General features: G+C 45.5%; 1 protein-coding gene and 1 pseudogene across 7 annotated transcripts in view; one reads left to right on the plus strand and one right to left on the minus strand.

The window, feature by feature from the left end:
• Positions 1–9,816, plus strand: part of FAM13A (family with sequence similarity 13 member A) — a 117,388-nt gene extending 107,572 nt beyond the window's left edge. For 6 of the 7 annotated variants that reach the window (XM_041411922.1, XM_041411925.1, XM_041411923.1 and 3 more), the window contains 5 exons: positions 1,528–1,623; positions 3,176–3,259; positions 7,243–7,439; positions 8,121–8,222; positions 9,176–9,816. In XM_041411922.1, the coding sequence (XP_041267856.1) occupies positions 1,528–1,623; positions 3,176–3,259; positions 7,243–7,439; positions 8,121–8,222; positions 9,176–9,302 (606 nt within the window). In that variant the 3' untranslated portion in view covers positions 9,303–9,816. The remainder of the gene's footprint in view (positions 1–1,527; positions 1,624–3,175; positions 3,260–7,242; positions 7,440–8,120; positions 8,223–9,175) is intronic. The other variant, XM_041411924.1, reaches the window with a different exon arrangement.
• Positions 9,817–11,685: 1,869 nt separating this feature from the next.
• On the minus strand, positions 11,686–18,029 carry LOC121339820 (annotated as a pseudogene).
• Positions 18,030–18,993: the final 964 nt, after the last annotated feature.

The raw sequence follows: 18,993 nt of genomic DNA on the forward strand, positions 1-18,993 counted from the left end.
TGTTCACATCCCTCTAATCCATGTGAGCTGCTTACTCAGTGAACAGGCAGCTTGAGGCTGTCAGGAATTGGAGCCCTGCTGTGCCTTGGGGGTGTGGGACATTCAGCCCCCAGAGCTCAAGATTGCCCATCTATATCCCCCTTATCAGGCCTGGGGGTATTTGCATTGAACCAGGAAAGGAATAGAGATCTTCCTCCTTTGCCTCCCTGTTCATCTGCCCCCAACATAGGCTTGGTTATCAGGAGGATACCTCCGGATTCTTGGAGTTCATCCCTGCCATCCTACTCCTGGCAATACTTACTTTCTGCCCCTCCCAAGCCAAAACTGTCTCTTTCTCTGGAGGGAGGATCTAAAAGCTTTAGAAAGATTATGCCAGTGAAAGTTAACTGCAGACAAAATAAAAGGCAGATTAAAATTGCCTCACTGTCTCGGGCTGTATTCCCTTTTCTCCTGTTTCTGTTGTAGAAAGAGAGACTGCACAAAGCTCCCTGGGGGTTACTCTGTTGATGCTGATTTTTATATGACAGTTATTCTGGTGCTCTGGTGATTAGCAGCAAGTAGAAAGACATGACATCAGTTAAAGCTTCCTCATAAGAGCTTTATAATCTAAAGTTAGACAAAAGATCTAATGGAAGGACTCTTATAGGATGTGGGTCAGACAGTGCTGAATGATGATCAGGTATTGCTGAGGATTTTTTTTGTTTTCTAATGTGCTGTAAGAAAACACTGAAGAAATAAAACCCACCTTGAATCTGAAAGAAAAACGGAAATAATACACTCAGTTTGTAATGCTCTCAAAACTGGGGAGGGAGCACAACAAGCAGTAAGGAGTGAAGGACAAAGCAATATAAGGAACACCTGAGGTGGACATCACGGCACTGTTCTCTCTTCTCTGTGCCACACAGCCCTGGCACCTTCATCCCTTCCGAGCATTGCAGTGAATCCTTCCCAGCAAAGTGGCTGTGAGGAGGGATGGAGGGCAAGGTTAGGGGGCTAAAAGAGGAAAAACTGCTGGCTTGTACAGGAAATTAGAAGGAACAGCAAAGCCAGAAAGTCAGCTGTTGTGAAATCTGTAGTTTACCGTACTCAAGGGAAGTCTCCTCACACTGCAGCATCCAGTCAGTGCAGCTGCTTTCTCTTTTCATGGGTCACGAACACGGCTGTTGAGGGCCGGCCACGAGAACAAGGATGGGAAAGCTCAGCTGGTGCTTACGGTGGTAGACGTGACTGCAGGTACAGAGTGCTGCCTCCACAGGTCATTTTCTGCTGTGAACATCTGATCCCTAATTGGTCATTTAAATCACCTGTCTCTTACAGCCCCTTTACAAGACACCCCACACAGCTTCAGGTGGCAGCAGGTACAGGTGATGCAGTGATGGATAGGATTTCAGGGCTAATGCTGCTCTCCTGTCATCCCCCTTCAAGTCTCTTCGAGCCACTCAGACTGAGGGTGATCACAGGCACATGAATTCTATAGTAGAGTATTTATTGAAGGCTTCATGGGTGTCTCCTCTTTTTCCTTTTCAGGTTACCAAAAATGAGCGGCAGGTGATGAAGCCGTTGTATGACAGGTATCGCTTGGTCAAACAGATCCTCTCCAGAGCCAACACCATCCCTATTATTGTGAGTAGAGCACTCTTTTGTGGGGCATTTCTTTGGTTTCAAGCTGAGGAAGCATAAATCACCACACTTTTGCTTACAACACAATCACTAAGGCTAAGTCCCAACCTCCCTTATCACTCAAAGATCAAGCAAATGAGTGAATCAATGACACCCTTCATATCAAAGTTGGGCAAAGCTGGTCAAGGGACTTTAGTGCCCATCTGTGAGCCACAGGGCACATCTCACTTTGTATTGTTTCTTCTCTTTCATTGGGCTGCTGCTGTTATTTCATCCATCCTCTGTTTGGTACAGCCTCACTTCTTTTTCCATACCAACCCATGCTGAGCTGTAGGTCTTCCATGCTGCTTGGTTCCATAGGGTTGTATGTACAGGGTTCCTGAACTCAGAATACAGACTTGAGTAGATCCCACAGGAGATGCCAGGCGTGTCTTTGGCTGAAAGAAAGGGCCCTCAGTCTTTTAACACTTAATTTGTATTAAAGAGATCCTCTAAGTGGTGGATATTCCCTCTTTCAAGGGGTGTTTTGCCACCAGCAAGGAACCCAATACACCCCTCTAGGGAGAAAATTCACTGTCTTTAATTTTAGACAATTTGTGTAGTCCAGTTTTTAAAAATTAATTAATCTAAAAAACCCCCACAGAATACTTCAAGCCTAACTATGGAAAGAGAGTTCTTGTATCAAAGTTCCTGTTTACTTTGTCTGTCATGTATGAACCTTTTTTGCTTTTCCTGAGCAGTGCTCATGTCCTGCCCGCTTTCTGTAGATGGCCAGTGAAGTGAACAGGCTGGCGCAGTGACATGCAGTGCAATGTCACTGAGCAGTGGGGCTTTTTTCTGCAAAAGCTGAGAGGTGTTCCTGGTCCTGCCTTTAAAATGAAAAAAAAAGCTGTTCCTCCTGGAATATGCAAAATAGTCCCCAAAATGTGTGCTGTGAAGACAGTGCTGGCAATCGAGGAGGAAGCTGTGTAGGTGTGCATGGGCAGTTTAATGCAAAGCTGTCAAAGAGAGCCCAGGTCCTGTTAAGACACAAAAGTGAAAATCCAGAGGCTAGCAGAGGAGAGATGAGACTGCCTTTTTTTTCTTAGTTTTCCGAGTGAAAACAATGAGAGGTTCATAGAGAGACAGGATGCATTTGAAAATCCATCTCTACATCAGTAGGTACTTCAGTGGGGAATTGGGCTCTTGGAGAGCCTGGCTGAGCTTACCCTGGAGCTCTGGAGAGCCAGCCAAATGCTCTGTGTGTGTATGGGCCTCGGGCTGGGGATTATTTTCCTGCAGCCTTTGCCTCATAGTCACTACCCAGCTAATAATCATCCAAGTTTCTTTTTAAAAACAGATTGGCAGTGGTGTCCTTTGCTAAGCAACATCCTGAGAGAAACCAGCCCAAGGTTCAGGTGGTTTGCCAGGCCTGTTTTTCTTCCTTGAGAAAGATATTTCTCCTGGTGGTCCAGCGATGAGCTGAGAGTGAATGTGTGGGTGAGAATGAGCTGAGAGCAGGTGGTGGAGGAGAAAGGGTTTCACAATGTAACATACTTGTTAACACCTGTCACAGGGTTCCCCCTCCAGCAAGCGGAGAAGCCCTTTGCTGCAGCCAATTATCGAGGGTGAAACAGCTTCCTTCTTCAAGGAGATAAAGGTGAAGACCTCCAGCTGCTAACTAATTGCTCAGTTTGCATCAACTTTCCCCTTATACCAATGAAACAGAGTGGTTGATTGATTTTTTTTTTTTTATCAGTGTTGATTTTTTTGCAGTGTCCTCCTGAAAAATCAGTAGCTGCTTTAAGCCTCGCCAATTCTGATCAAATTCTTCCCTTGTTGTAGATAAGACTACAGTGTTTCCTTGGCTTTGCATTCTTTCCTGTCCTTCTCCTTTCCCCTCCATCTGCACATAATGTATTTTATTTTGCTTAAAAATTTTTTTTAAAAATCACAGTTACCCATGTACCTTGCTTTTTTTTCTTGCTTTCCTCCTTTCTTTTAAAAGACACTAACTTGTTTTGCAGTAGTTTCTCTCACTCCCAGGCTCTGTGGCTTGCTCACAGCACCGTGGCAGGAATGAGCTCTCACAAAACTAACCCTCGCACGTGGAGCCAGCCGGGGCACTTATGGGATCCTTACCTGCTCCCCTCCACTTGTTTTATCCAGGCTCTTTTTCACCACCTTGTGCAGGGCATTTTTAACTTAATGAGGATGGAAGTAAGACTAGCTTGGTTCTGCTAGTTGATACTTGGTCAGATTTGGATGGCAGCATTGTTGTGTTTCTTCTTGTGCTGTGTGGAGTAATAATTTGGGGTGGAGAAGATTGCTATGATACTGGGCCTGCCCCTGAGGAGTAAAGTCCAACGGCAGACCAGGACACACAGCGTGGAGCTGGGCCCTGGCTTGCTTTCTGTGCCCTTGCAGTGTAACAAGGGAGAGGAGTGCTTCAGCACATTTAGGTCATATTTCTGTTATCCAGCCAGAGCTTGCTTAAATGTAAGTACTGCAGACTTAGAGATCCAAGGTGATTGAGCCCAGTGGATTGTATATTAATGGACTATTTGAGGCACATATTCTTTAATACCAGATTGCAGATTGAAGATGAGGTGATTGAGCCCGGTGGATTGTATATTAATAATGGACTATTTGAGGCACATATTCTTTAATACCAGATTGCAGATTGAAGATGTTAAGCTGCTGTATGGAAGCTGGTTAATGATCACTGAGCTTCTTAGTATTTTCTAGATAACTGCTGGATCAAATCTGCGGTACTGGTCTGGTGGGGAGTGTTTCTGTTTGATTCTGTTTTTTTGTTTTAGTATGTCATTTTTCTCCACCTCTACTTGCACCCCATGTGAGAACTTAGGGCTGTCAGTTATAGTGATCTCTGATGGCCAGCACGGGCTGGGGCTGTGCCAGGGCAGCACCAAACCAGTCCAGCAGTGTCCTGTAGGGAATGCAGACCTGGAGGGTTTCTGGCAGAAGATCAGGATGACAGCCTTAAGCGTGTTAACATGATGTGCCTATTAACACTTAAATGGGGCTCTGTGAAGCTGCATCTGGCAGCTTTATACTGAACTACACTCAGAAGTAAGGAGGGGAAATTAGCAAAAGGCCCCAAAACTTAGCTTCTGCATAGTCCACTATGGGCAGGGAAATATTTGACAGGCCGTTGACAATGTCAGTATTTGTGTGTTTCTGGGTGAGTTTTTCTTGAAGCATTTGGGACAGTTGACTAAAAACTTGAAAGGTGTTTTGAGGTGACCTTACCAAACATTTTGGTACAATATCTTGAATGTTGTGTTGGAAAAGTGGTGAAGATTCTTGCTTTGTGGGAGTGCCGATGATAGGATACTCCGGGGATTTAACATTTTTAACTCTGGAGTGCCTCATGATTGCCTAACAATCCAAGCAGGTGCATGCTACATGAATCTCGTGTATGAAGATCATTCTGGTTCAAGGTGTAAGCATTGCTGCAGGTTTAAGTGAGGTTCCTGTGTGAGACTTTAGAGGGAAGGCCTTAGAGGGCCTTTTCTGTTGGAGTTCTGGCTAAGAATCCTTTTAATTCACTCCTTTGTATTTAAGAGCAAAATTATTTCAGAGGTCTTGTGACAACCAGATGTAGTGTGTTGGCTCTGAGGTCTAAATGAAATTCCTACACTTTCTTTTCCTCCTGTGGCAGGAGGCTGGCTCCTGAGCTGCTTGCTGGCTCGGGCAGCACGCTGTGTCTGCAGCGAGGCAAGACAGGCTCAAGGGTATCTGTGAGGAAAACACCTTGCATCGGTCCCCAGGAGCAGCTTTGTCACATTGCTGATGGCAGTTGTCCCTTTGCTTTCTTTCCAGGAGCTCTCCCAGAAAAGGGCATGGGAGCTCCTCCTTTGTTGCCAGAGAGATTCCTCTAAAGCAAAGTGCGCTGCTTTCACTGCTTAGACCGACTTAGCAAATCCTCCTCCATGGCACAGCAGGATCCATGTTCTCCTGCTGCCCCAGTCTGGGCAGGGTGGCACACCTGGGGACAGGGAAATGGCAGTGAAAGGTGGTCTCCTCTCCCCAGTTCAGCCTGGAGTTGTTGGTAGGGTTTAAGAACAGTACATGGCTGCTGGTTTGTGCTTTCTGTTTAAACTGTACAGCTGATGTCTGGAGAAATGGGTCTTGTCTAATCATGTGCTAAATATTGCTTCAACTTCCACAAGTTCCCTGCAGATTTTCCTAAGATGCATTCAGATTTCTCTGTATCTTTTGTTATTATTGCTACTCAAAACTTCTTCCCAGATAATGTTTTTTTTGCCCTCCAGCCTCAGTCTTGATTGTAATTTTCAGCCTGTGGCTTTGCAATGTATCATTGTAGCCTAGAGCTTTAAGTTAAAATGAAAACTCTGGGCAAACTATAATTTAATTTAAATCTATGCATTTATAAGTCACTGAGGGTTTAATGGGAGTAAGCCAGGTTTGGTGTTGCCTTCTCCCTTTACTCGAAATATGGGACCAGTCTCTCAGGAATAGTTGAACTATTCACAAGGAATTACATGAAAAAACAAAAACAAAAACAAGTCTGCTTTTAAACCCAGTGTTACAATATATTTTTGTCTTGAAGACTTCAGTGATATTAGCCCCAAAAGCTTTTAAAGATATTCATGTGCTTAGATCCTTCCTGGCTAGAGTTACATGGCTGTAAAATAAATACATTTACACACATACATACATACTTTACTGTCCATGCTGGCATTTGCTGTTTTCTCTAAGTAGCCTCATTCCTTACATTAAGGTTGAAAACTGCCTTGTAGAAATGTCTCTGTACATAAGAGACTGGGCCTTGTTCCCTGATAATTAAAATTATTTCTGGACAGTGTCTCAGGACAAACCCTACTTTTGAGAACACAGTGAACTGGTGAATACCAAGTGCAGCAGGGACTTTCAAATCTCATGCCTATAATGTTTTTTTTTTTTAATTGGAATACAACCAATTCATCAGTGTGCATTGAGGAAATGGGAAACTGCACTCTGCAGAGTTTCCAGTCCAATTTTTAGTGTATTCCAGCAAAATTGACAGAGCTAATGTTTGAACATGTTAGCAGCAGCAGTCCTTTGACACTCAATCATATCCCACATTTGGATAATTGTAAGACTCATCTGAGCTCACTGGTATCACTGTATGAGCGTTTGAGGTCTTGAATTCAGCCATTAGAGAGAGCTGTTGAGCTACATCTTTTGAGAGAAAATTCCACATTTTAACTTGGCAGTCTCTATGCTAGGAAATGTTTGCAGGGAAATGCAGAGGATGGCTGGTGTGCTTTGGACAATATGTGTAACATCTGTAAATGGGTTCATTTTCGTCAGAATTCACAAACTAAACAAAGCAACAGGTTGTTCTGAACCCCAAGTATTTTTTTCTCTCAGTTGTGTTGCTCTGGGTCTCCTTAACCAATCTGAGTTTGTGGTGGCAATTTCTCTGTCATGCTTTGGTTCTAGGATGTCTTACTGATGGTCTTCTGGTGTCCTGTGTATTGCTTGGCAATTGAAGTGTTTGCTCTGCCTTTCCACTTCTTGTTCCCGAGTGCATGTGGTGAGAGGAGGAGCCTGTTCCTGAGAAGGAAAGCAATAACCTGTCTTCTTGTGGGGGTGCTCTGTCCCTGTGTGTAGGAAGAAGAGGAGGGGTCTGAGGAGGACAGTAATGTGAAGCCAGATCTCACAATTACCATAAAAACAGATGTCAGTGTGCGCAGCTTCTTGGATCAACTAGAAGATGATGCTGACGGCTTTGTTTCCCCGGTGGATGATAAGATGCCATCTAGGAGCAGTCAGGATATGGGGCTTTCAAATCTCCATGAAGCATCCATGTATGTTGAATTCACAGGCAACTACAAAAAGTTATTTCTTGCTGAGATAGCATTTTATTTGTAGAAGAGTGTCTAGGGTTTTTTCTATTTATGATCTGAGCCATAAGTTTTTATGTTTCATTTTTAAATGCAATAGACTGTCATAGGAAAGGGTTTGGGAAGAAACTACCTTGTCCTGATACTGATACTTAGCTTATGCACCTTTGGATTCCATCTCTAAATAGTAACTCCACCAGTGGCAAGCCTTTATTATGAAAACCCTGCACTCCAGAAGGTTTTTCATGTTTTGGAGAGGTGAAGCGGAACTAGCTTTGCTAGTTTCAAGTCTGGTGCAAACACATGTTGGGTGGTAGCCCTAAGTTGTGACCATTGAATTTGATCCTATAAATAGTCACCAAACCCAGGCCCATCTGTAGAAGATAAGTTTCATAGAAGTTAGTGGTAAATTGTGAAGTGCACACTTGACCTCCTTAGAAGCCGCAGCTTAAGATTATGATCATTTTGCTGCACTAAATTGAGAGCTTTTTGTTTCAAGTAATGTGAGGCTGCCAGAGCTGCTTCCAGGAGCAGCTCCACTGCTTGGCATATGTACAATTAAACATCTGTAGGTTTACTGTATGTTTCCTGTTTTTATTGCATTTGTTTGATTTGGATAATCTCATTTATCTTTAAACCCAACAGCCCTGAACTGTTAGAGCAGCTCCAAGAAGTCAGGGAAGAGAAAAAGCGAATCAGAAAAAAATTGAGAGACTTTGAAGATAACTTTTTCCGACAAAATGGAAGGTAACAATTTTTCAGCTGCCTCTTTGTTCTTCAGCTACTTTTAATCTGTTTTGCATCTACTAAGATCTCCAAATACGGAAAGTTACCTGAATTTAGTATTACGTATTTCTTCTTCACGTTCATTATCATTGCTTTAGCACATTTAGAATGTGGAAGAGTTATTCAGTGTTAAAATAACTAGGTTTTTTTTCCCTAGTGATTTCTGTCCTATTCTTGCTTAAAATAACTAGGGTTATTTTTCCCTAGTTATTTTAAGCAAGAATAGGACAGTGATTTCTGTCCTATTCTTGCTTATCTGTGAGCTATTCAGACACTAGTTTTATCAAGTATTTCTGCCTTAGTGTAATTTGTTTTATTTTTATTAAGAAAATGTCCCTCATTAACGAGCTGATAGAATGTTTGCATATATTTATACTCTTCAATTATCTTGTCTGTTTCTTGCTACCAGCCATCATCCTTAGGGGCTTTTGTAAAATCATTGAAAATTTAAAATTCTCCTGTAAGCCAAGAGCAATATGATCAAATACCATCTTTATTTTGCATGAGTGTGCCTGTTTGTAAGTGCTGTGGTGCTAAGACAGAGGAGGCTGTATTTTATTTTGCCAGGCTTACAGGCTGACACTCAGATGGCTCCTGAAGTGTTTTCCAGCTGTTTTGCAGAGCTGGTGATTTTAGGGAAGTAGGGCATGTTTCAAGTAGGATTTTGCATTTGGAACTGTGGCGTTGTGCTCAGCCTCAGCACACAAGCATCCCCCACTTTGTTGGAGCAGCTCATTTGCCCCTTTTTTTGTTTGTTTGTTTTTTCTCTCTAAGGATAAATGTTTTGGTCTTGTTCCCTGATCAGGAGTGGGGGAGAGTAGCTGCTTTGTAGGTCTTGTTGGTGGACAGAGGGAAGCTGCTGAGGGAGGCCTCCTGTTACAGAAATCTTCATGGTCTGCTTTCACTCCCACTAGGAATGTGCAGAAAGAAGATCGCACTCCCATGGCTGAAGAGTACAATGAATACAAGCAGGTTAAGGCCAAGCTGAGGCTGCTGGAAGTCCTGATCAGTAAGAGAGATATTAGCTCCAAGATCATGTAAAGGAGGAGATTGTTTTTGCCAATAAACAAAGAGGAGAGAGCACCAAACGGACAAATGCATGAAGTGGATGCAGCGGGAGCCTGACTGGGAGAGCTGAGGAGCTCCCTGAGAACTGAAGGGTCATTCCCAGAGGTGGGAGAGGGAAGAAAAGTGGATTTCTGTAACTCTCTACATTTGCTGTTGCCCACTGTTTCTCCAGGCCTGATGCCCAAAATGGAGTTTGCCAGTGTAAGAGACACAACACTGCGCTCAGTGACTGCACTGAAGGGATCCTTCTGTTTTGATTTGCTTACAGATCCTGTAATATTTAGAATATCAAAGCCAGCTATGCTGTTCTTTTTTCCCAGGATATCATAGCAAGAGGCAAAATAGGATTAACAGTAATGAAATCATCAAATAGCTTCTATTTGAGTTGAACAGACAAGTGCCCTGACCAATATCATGTTAGGGCACAGGTCAGGCAGCACCAAGACTGTTCTCTTGTAGCTACAGTAAAGATTTGCTCAGACTTTGACCTGTTTGGAGTCCAGCATCTTCTGTTGCTCTAGAGAATGCTGTAATAATCTCCTGATCATCATCAGGCAGAGCTGGTGTGAGTTGCAGTTTTGCCCAGGCTTGTGTTGAATTTTCTTCCCATGTTTTTGATGGCCAATTCAACTGAAGTAGAAGGAAGCACCTGCATGGTTGGGGTAGTTAAGAAAATGAGCCATGCAGCCAGGTTCTTACCAGCTTGTTCTGCTTGGAGGGTGATCCTGAGACCTTCTGACCACATTTGGGCAACAGGGAAGAGAAGTGGTTTTAAATGCTTTAAGTCAGAATCCCTTGGGATGTTGGTGGTTGGTTAAATATCTGGTGTCAAATATGTGGTGGATATCTGGAAGACCCACTCCATTAGTACGTGTGCTTCATCATGATACGGACACCTGAACCCAAGCTGAACAGTCCACACAGGTGTCCCACAAACTCACTCACCTAAATTTTCTTCTTTTGTCCACATCACCCCTGTGTGGGCTACAGCAGCAACACTGATGGTGGCAGCAGAGGATGGGCTTTTCTTCCCAGTGTAGGAAGCACAGAGGATAACGCAGGGAAGTGAGAGCACAGAGCTGTGCTCTGCCTGCGGAAAGGGCACCTGTCTCAAGTACAAGCTTTGACAATATATTGTTTCCAAATTTGTTTATGACTTTCAGGTGTCCCAGGACTTTCATTTCTGATTCAGGTGTGTTTTGGTTTGAAAGACTGGTGTCTGCCAAGAAAGGCAGGAGCCTCCCTTGGAATGGAAAATGTATACCCCCTCCCTCAGAATTACTATAATTTTTTAAATTAAGGGGCTCTCAGGCAAAGATATGAGGATAGGAATAGCAGTTCTTTACTAGTGTGTATAATAAAACAAACAAACAGCAACAACACAGCACTAACACCAAACAGAGCCAGAAATCCCAGTATCCCAGTCCCAGCCCCTCTCTCGGCCGTAGGCGCTGTGCCTTTCAGCAGTTCTGGGCTGGGCCCTGGCAGTGACAGTGAATTCTCCCCCAGTAAGCAACAGCTCAACCATCCTCGGATGCTGAGAGGGAGAGAGTGGGACCAGCCACTGCCCCCACTCCTTTACTTGCCCAGTTCTCAGGGTATCTCCACCCCTAGGAGAGAAACCCCCCGAGATGAGAGAAGTGCTACCAGATACCTGAGCTTGGCCACTTATTTGTTCTTCTTAAGTATCCAAAAGTACCCCGTAGTTAATGTTTCTTAGCAATTTATGGGAAAAATTCTATAGGTAAGAAGGAATAAAATAAAATGAACCTAACCCCCAACAAGGTGCTCACGTCAAACAGGTGCTGCCTGAAGGAGAAAAAGGCCCCACGTTCAGGGACACCAAGTCACTGACGGCTCACAGTTCCACCAGCCTGGGACACCTGGGCTCACTCCAGAGGCTTATGTGCACCTTGGTCTGCCCTGAGCCAGGCTCCACCCTGATACCAAGGGAGGGCACTTCTGTAATGCTTTCTCAGCTCCCCAGGGGATCACGGCCAATGTACAGAAGCCAAATAAGCAAGATGAAATCCGGTGTTGGTTGTAGCCAGGCCTCATGCATGTCACACCAGAGGAGCCAAAAGAACTCCCAGAACAACTTCTCCCCCTTCCTTCTTTATTAAGGGCAAGTGGGTTCACAAATAGTTGTATTTAGTTTGTGGTACTTACGTAAGGGTACTTTATCCCTTTTCACTTGCTATGTGTGCTGTGTGTGTTCTTGCCAAAATTGCTTCTATTTTGGTCTCTTCAGGATCCCTTGAACTCTTCCAAAGGCGGTCATGGGCTGCACGTCCCTTTGCTGGTCAGGATGGGTGTCCTGGTTAGGGCAAATTGCCCCAACTGGTTTGGGAAATTGTGTCCTTGGAGAAAAGTGGAAAAAACCTGTTTATTTAACAAGCAAAGCACCAACAAACATAAAAAATTAACAATATCAAACAATAAAACCTCTTGTTGTTCTGAAGTGATGGCAAATTCAGAAAGTTCTTTTTGTGGGGTGTAGCTCAGCTCACTGCGTGTCTCTCAGTCCCTCTGGTGCTGGAATGCAGCGTCCCAGCTCTGGTGGGCCACAGGCGTGAACTCCCGGTGTTCTTCTGAGATTTTGGTCCAAAGCAGTTGTGAACAGTTCCAAGAAAAGGAAAAACCACAGTCTAGGGAACTTCTCTGCTTCAGCTAGCTAAAAACTAACTAAAAAGCAAAAGAGAGCTCATTCTGCAGACAACACAGTCCAGGAGCGGGATGTAGGGCAGCCAGTGCAGCTTCTGATAGCAAACTGCACTTCTCCTGCCGCCCCCTTCGCTCTTGGAACCAGCCTTAAAGGTGTAGAACTTAATACCCAGCATAAATGGAACAGATGACTGGGGATACAGGCACCATAAAGTCACCCCAGGACATTGGGTAAGGCAGAGATGTGTTAGTGAAAGCACTTGGGATGGGGACTGATGGCTTTGTTTGGTTTTTTATTATTTGCAGAATTGCCTGCTCCATATAAAACCAGCAAAGACTGAATTTTGTGTTTCCAAACAGTCCAGAGGACTTGTGTGCTGACCTAGGGCTTGGCTTTTCAGAGGTGCTGAGTTCCCATCTCCTGAGATGGGATCTCCTCTGATCCTTGGGGGGTGTTAACTGGGCTGACAGATTGGATTAAAAAGTGCTTTGAAGGGAAACCCCCAGGGCAGCTGATCCCAGTGTCCCAGCAGGACTCTCAGAAGCAGCAAGCTGGGCAAGCAGGAATCAACATAAATCCCGGGTGGTAGAGGAGATGTATCAGAAGCTATTCTGGAGCTGTGGCTGGAACCGCGGGATGCCTGGGCAGACAGGGGGTGAGGGGCCACCGTGCAGGAAAGCTCGGAGCAGTGCCAGAGGCAGCAGGGGTGGGACAGAGGTGGCACAGCTCCCAGCAGGGCAGAGAGGGGCGAGCTCAGGATCCCGGGCACCCGAGCAGATGGGGACAGGTCCCTCTCTTGGTGAGGTAAGTGTTAATAAGGTCTCAGCTCAGTGGCTGCTCTCGCAAGCAGAGGCTCACCCAGAAAAGAAGAAGCAGCTCTGGGCTGGGCTCCAGCGGCAACAGCAATTTCCCTTCCCCAAGCAGCATCTCCAACCATCCTCCACTGAAGCCAAAAGAGAGAGCTAGCCAGCAGCTGCCCCAGCCCGACCCTCCACCTTCTGAATTCTTGAGGTATCTCTCCCTTAGGAGAGAAACTCCCAGATAAGAGAAATGCAACCAGATGTCCTCCTCCCCTGAGCTTGGCCACTTCTTTTGTTTTTCTGAAGTACCCAGTCATTAATGATTCCTAGCAACTTAAGGGAAAAAATTCTCTAAGTAAAAAGGAACAAAAAGAAAGAAACCTAACCCCCAACACTGTCCTTCAAAATCTGTGTCACTGAACGGGCAGGTTAAGTCCTACAGAGACCTCTGAGGCAGCTGAGGCCAGCACACTCTAGAATGTATTTTTCAGCTTGGCTGCCACAAGCACAAGAATCTCTCCAATCTTTTTCTGCCAGTTCTCTGTGGCCTTGGAGACATCATACCAGAGCTCCCCGTGGTGAGGTTCAGCATTCTCACAGTGCTCCTCACCTCTTTTTGTTTTTCCTTTGTGCTGTGCTGGAGCTCAGATTGTAAAAGAAGGCCCAGGCATCCCCCAGGTCAGAGTCTATCTTCACTGTGCGGTGGAACCACTCTCTGGCCTTGGTTATTTTATGCTCGCTCCAGAACAGCTTGGCCACAGGCAGCAGGACATATGGGTCATGTTCACACTTCTTGAGAGCATCCACACTCTTGGTCTTCCGTTGTGGTCGCGCTTCAAGGAAAATTGCTTCTGACCACAGGATTCCTGAATTGGGGCACTCTTGCAGTGCCTTGGCCATCACACTGTTAGCAATGTTCTTCAGCCCAGCTCCGTACTCCAAGCATACAGACTCCAGCCAGAGGTCTGGATTCTTTGGATTCTTCAGGCGAGACTTTTCCAAGACGGCTCTTGCTCTAGTCAGCTGCCTGACTTTCTCCTCCAGCCTGGACAGCAAAAGCCACAGGAGTATGGAATGGGAGCACTTCTTCAGTGCTTGATGATAAGCCTCCCGTGCTTTCTCTACCAGCTCTTTTTGTTTTCAATTTGTCCTTTCATCATCCACAGTTTGGGAAAGCCCTCATAGTGCTTCAGGGCTTCCTCACAGAGCTCCTGGGCTGCAGCAATATTCCCAAGCACCCATTCCAACTTCACAGACTTCATGAACACCCTTGCTGTGGGGGCACTGCTGCGAGCCTTTGCCAGCAGCCTCCTCGCTCTTTCATACTCACTGTTCTCCGACTTGAGCTTCACAGCAGCCAGCCAGATCTCCTCGCTCTTGGGGTTGACCTGGAAAGCCAGGGCCAAGATGCTTCTGGCTGCTGGCACATCTCCTGCCAGCCACTTGGATTTGGCTCCCATGAGCCACAGCACCTCTGCTTTGGGACAGTGAGCAACAGCTCTCTGCAAAATAGCCTCCAAGGATTCCCTGGTTCCATGGTTCTTCTCAAAGTTGGCTGCTCGCAGCCCACAGACTCTTTTTGCTCAGGAAGACTTGCAAGGCATAGGCATAAATGGCTTGGGCACACTCCAGGGCATTATGAGCAACACTGCCTGCATCTTCCATCCAGGTGTGTTTCTGATCTTCTTCCTCAATGCCAATCCCAATCACAGCTCTCATGATTGCCTGGCACGTGGCCACACTTCCAGCTTTATCACATTCCTCAGCATCCTGTATCCACTGCTCCCTGTTGATTTCCACACCGTTAGCCCTAAGAGATGTGATGGCTCTGTCAATGATTTTCTCCACCATCTGAGTATTTCCATTGGCTTCTTCCAGTTTGGCAGCAGTAATCCAGATGTGATGAATCCATTGGGATATTCTCCTGGGCTTTGTTAAAGACTTGACGAGCGTTCTCATATGTCTCCAGCCTTGCCAGTGCCAGCCACTGTTCAACACTGGTTGGACAGCACTCCACAGCATGGCTCAACATGATCCTGGCATCCTCAGGTTCCTCCAGCTCCACAGCTGCTTTTCACAAATGTACCGACTTTGGAACATGCTCAATGGCATTCCTAAGGACACCTTTCTTGGCATGGATGTGTCTCCAGCTCCGCTGCTCTGATATAGATCCGCACAGACTGTGGCAGGTGCTGCACAGCCTTGGCCACAACAGCCTTGGCTGCATCTCCTTGCTGAAGCCGAGCAGCTTCCAACCAGACATCCTCACTCTTAGAGCACATCTCTGTTCCTTTCATGATGAGGTTTTGAGCTGCCTGGAGTTTGCCAGTGACCTCCTTCTGTCGGGCTGATGCTATCCAGGCTGGTGGATGATGAGGATTGGTCTCTCGGACAGATTTCAGGAGCAAACGGGCTTTTTTGATATCACTGATATCTCCTCCATGTGTGGGAATCATGGAATTCAAGTCTGTCAAATATCCTTTTGGGTCCATTACAGTCTGGCCACTCACAGTCTGACACCTGGCTTAGCCTTAAATCCATCAAGGTGTTCCTGGCTTGGCCAATCTTCCTCATATCCAATTCACCTGTCCCAGGTGTCATCAAGCCTGATGTCATTCCCCCTGGGTTTGGAGTATTCAGTCCACCAAATTGTGTCTGGCGTGGGTCCACAGAAGTGTGATTTTCCACTGACTGCAAATGCTTTGCCAAGAAGCTGTCAGGGACAGGAGTCAGCTTCTCATAACGAGGATTCCTCTGCCACTTGTTCCTGGCATCCCCAGTCTTTGGAATACTCAGCCACTTCTCCTCAGTAACCTCTGCTAATTTCCGTTTCAAGTCTGAGAACTGCTGTTGAATTTTGGGTCATTCCATACAGTACTTTTCTATTTCCTCTTTTTCTCATTGTTCCCTCCTTTCTTTCCTGCATTCATCCATCCTCTTATCCAAAGCTGCATAAATAGCATCTCTTCTTCATCATCATAGGGGCCGCTTGAGAACAGGCTCTCAGTATAGCCATGGAACTCATCGTAGTTGGTGTCATTCAAATCTCCATTGTCATCATCATCTGCTCTCTGGTTCTTCTTCATCTGCTCCCCCAGAGTTCTCTTGCCCAGCGGGGCGTGCCGGTTATCCACAGGGTCATTGGCATCGTGGGCAGGGCTGACATCAGAGCAGGTGGTGAAACCCATGGCACCACGGCCCAGCCCCGGCAGGTAGCCCAGGGGCACGGGCATGCCCAGGAACAGCTTCTTCTTGCTCGTGATGGTGGAAGTGACATGAGACTGAAGCAGGACCAGAGCAGAGCTGGGAGCTGGGAAGGCAGCAGTGGGAGCTAATTCCGTTCCCCAAACAGCAGCTCCGACCATCCTCCAAAGCCAACAGAGAGCCAGCAGCTGCCCCAGCCCCATCTTTTACCTGCCCGATACTTGCGGTATCTCTGCCCCTCAGAGAGAAACTCCCAGAGAGGAGAATTGGAACCAGATGCCCTCCTCCTCTAAGGCTGGCCAAGTCTTTTGTTTTTAAGTACCCTGTTCTTCTGAAGAACCCAGTCATTAATGTTTCCTAGCAACTTATGGGAAAAATTCGGTAAGTAAAAAGGAACAAAAAGAAAGAAACCGGACTCCCTGTGATAGTTTGAAAGCAAACCAGTGGGAGACCCCAAGTCAGAACTACAATTTACTAGGAAAATTAAAATGCAGTAGTACAAAAACACTGAGTCAGAATACGACCTGACATCCTGTGGGTCAGGGTGTTGGTAGCAGTCCAATTGGAATTGTGGCTGCAGTTCTCCTGCAGTGATGGATGTGGTTCTGTTGAAGCAGGGGTCCTGTAGAAGGGTGTAGTCTTCCTCTGAAGGTCCAGTGGTGGTGCAGATAGGCCTGGTCTTCTCTGGGAATCCAATGGAAAAAGGCTGCTTGTGGTGCTCCAAAAATCAGATTGTATCCAGGCAGGAATGCTTGGCTCGTCCCCCTGGGCAGAGCGTCTCACAATGGGATGATGTAATTTTATCAGTCATGGAGTGACACTCAATGGCCCATTAATGGAAGATACACCCCTGGAGGGAGGACTTGGGGTGGAAGAGAAAAAGAAAACTGCCCGACCTGGTTTTAACAGCTGGTAACAGAATAGATACTTTTGGTTACATCTTGCATTGCAACCTAAGACAGCCCCAAGAGCTGGGTTCTTCCCCTGACAAGTCTTGATAAATGATATGTAGGGAACAGTCAATTTTATTTTTAAACTGATGAGACTGTAGCATTTTCTCATGCTTAGTTACTGCTATTTACATGGTATATTGCTAGAATTTCAGACAGTTTCTATGAAATGTAAGCACAGTTATGCACTTTAGAGAGTTTATATTTTTGAACTTTGAAAACTAAAAGTAACAAAACCTATTGAGGCTGTACATTAAAAGACATAAAAAAAAAAAAAAAAAGAAAAAAAAACCCCAAAAAAACAGGTCTCTCTTTTTGAACTGTTCAAGTCCTTTCCTGTGACAAAAAAACAAAGCAAAACTTCAGTTGCCTCCTTGTGAAGGGAACTGCTAGAAAAGATTATGAGAAATAAGTGAATTTTAGAATTCCAGTCCTGGAAAGACATGTGCCAATGCTGAACTTTGTCCTGGGTTTGCACATGCTGTGACTCCCCTCTCCCAAAAACTGCACAGGAGGGACTCCTGAGCACCAAAACATTGTCTGTATCTCATACAGATGATTTAACTTCCCACTGACCACAAATAACCAGAAATTATGCTTGCCCCACCACACCAGGTCAATCTAAGCAAGAGCTGTGCATTTGGTTTGATGATTTGTCTGTGCCAACATCAATGATTACTGACTGGAGAACATTAAATACAAGACTGTGCTTTTAAAAAGGTGTGAAGTATTGCACAAAATTGTACTTTATGTAATATAAATAAGCTGTTTAGTGTAAGACAACCTCTTTCCATGTCATTAGAACAAAGCTGTCTGCTGAAGGATGCCAGTAGGGTCTGTTGGGCTTCACATGCACGGGGGCCACCTTGGACACGTGTCTGTGTTACCACATTGTGGTATAATAAATCATTAAAATGCAAATGCTGGCCATGAATGGGTTGTGCACAAAATAAGATTGCAGGAGTGAAAGACAGAGGGAAAACTTGTCATTCTAACAAGTTGCATTTGGTTTTATTCTGTTTACTCCTGAATAAACAGTTGAATAATGGATGTTTCTGTTAATGACAGTGAAATTAAAGCATTTTTCCTTTTAATCATTCTGCTGATACACTGGTTGTTATTTTTGGTGTGTGCAAGTTTCAGAGGGTAAGTGCTGCCAGCCATCCTCCCTCCTGAGGAGCTGTCTTTGGAGCTGTTGGCTGCTGCCAAGGTGAGAGCTGGGCACCGACACAAAAATTGTTACAGTTTGAGTTAAAAAAATGTCTGCAGCCATTCCACTACCTGGAGAAGTACAAAGTAACCCAGAGGTGGTAGAAGGGGAGTAAATGAAGCAGAGTGGGCCTGGTGTAGCACAATTAATTGTGCCGATGGCCAAGCAGCATTTCCTGGGCTCCTCCTGTTTCTCCCTCAAGTGTTCACTAAGGTTTTGGTGCCTTTGGCTGCCACAGCATGCGGTGTCAGAGGCCCTTGGCTTGGGGTGGAATACACAGGAATTGGCTCTGAGAGTCCACACTGGACAGCCCACCCCACACACCCACTGCATGTCTTGGTGCCCTGCGTTTAGAGGATTCATGGAAAAAGCTCCTGCCCTTGGAGATTGGAGTGGATTAACATCCCCAGCTCTTGGAGAGGGCAGTCAAGTTTCACCAACCTGCATGGTCACTGACAGCATGGAGAGTGGAAAACCTGCTGGACCTTGTATGGTCAGTAAGTGTACGATCCTTGTGCTTCCCTTTGGACACCTGCATGCAGGGAACCAGCTCCTAGAGTAATGGATATGTACATACATCAAACACCACTTAGTTTTGCAAATAACTTGGTGTATAGCAAATACTGGGGTTGGCTGAGTGCAGAAGCCAGCACCAGGTAGGGTGTGGGTGCCTGACTGAAAAAAAATTGTTAATAATCCCTTTTCTTCAGACTGCATTTGGTGTACAAAAGCAACTTGGGAATGCATTCCCCAGCTAATGACATCTCAGTGACTCCAGGCTCAGGTCTCTGTTTACATGATTTATGTAAAAGCAACTTCAAACTGAATCCATGGT

Source organism: Onychostruthus taczanowskii, unplaced genomic scaffold (assembly GCF_017590055.1).
Source record: "Onychostruthus taczanowskii isolate IOZ18803 unplaced genomic scaffold, ASM1759005v1 scaffold38, whole genome shotgun sequence".
NCBI classification, from domain to species: Eukaryota; Metazoa; Chordata; class Aves; order Passeriformes; family Passeridae; genus Onychostruthus; species Onychostruthus taczanowskii.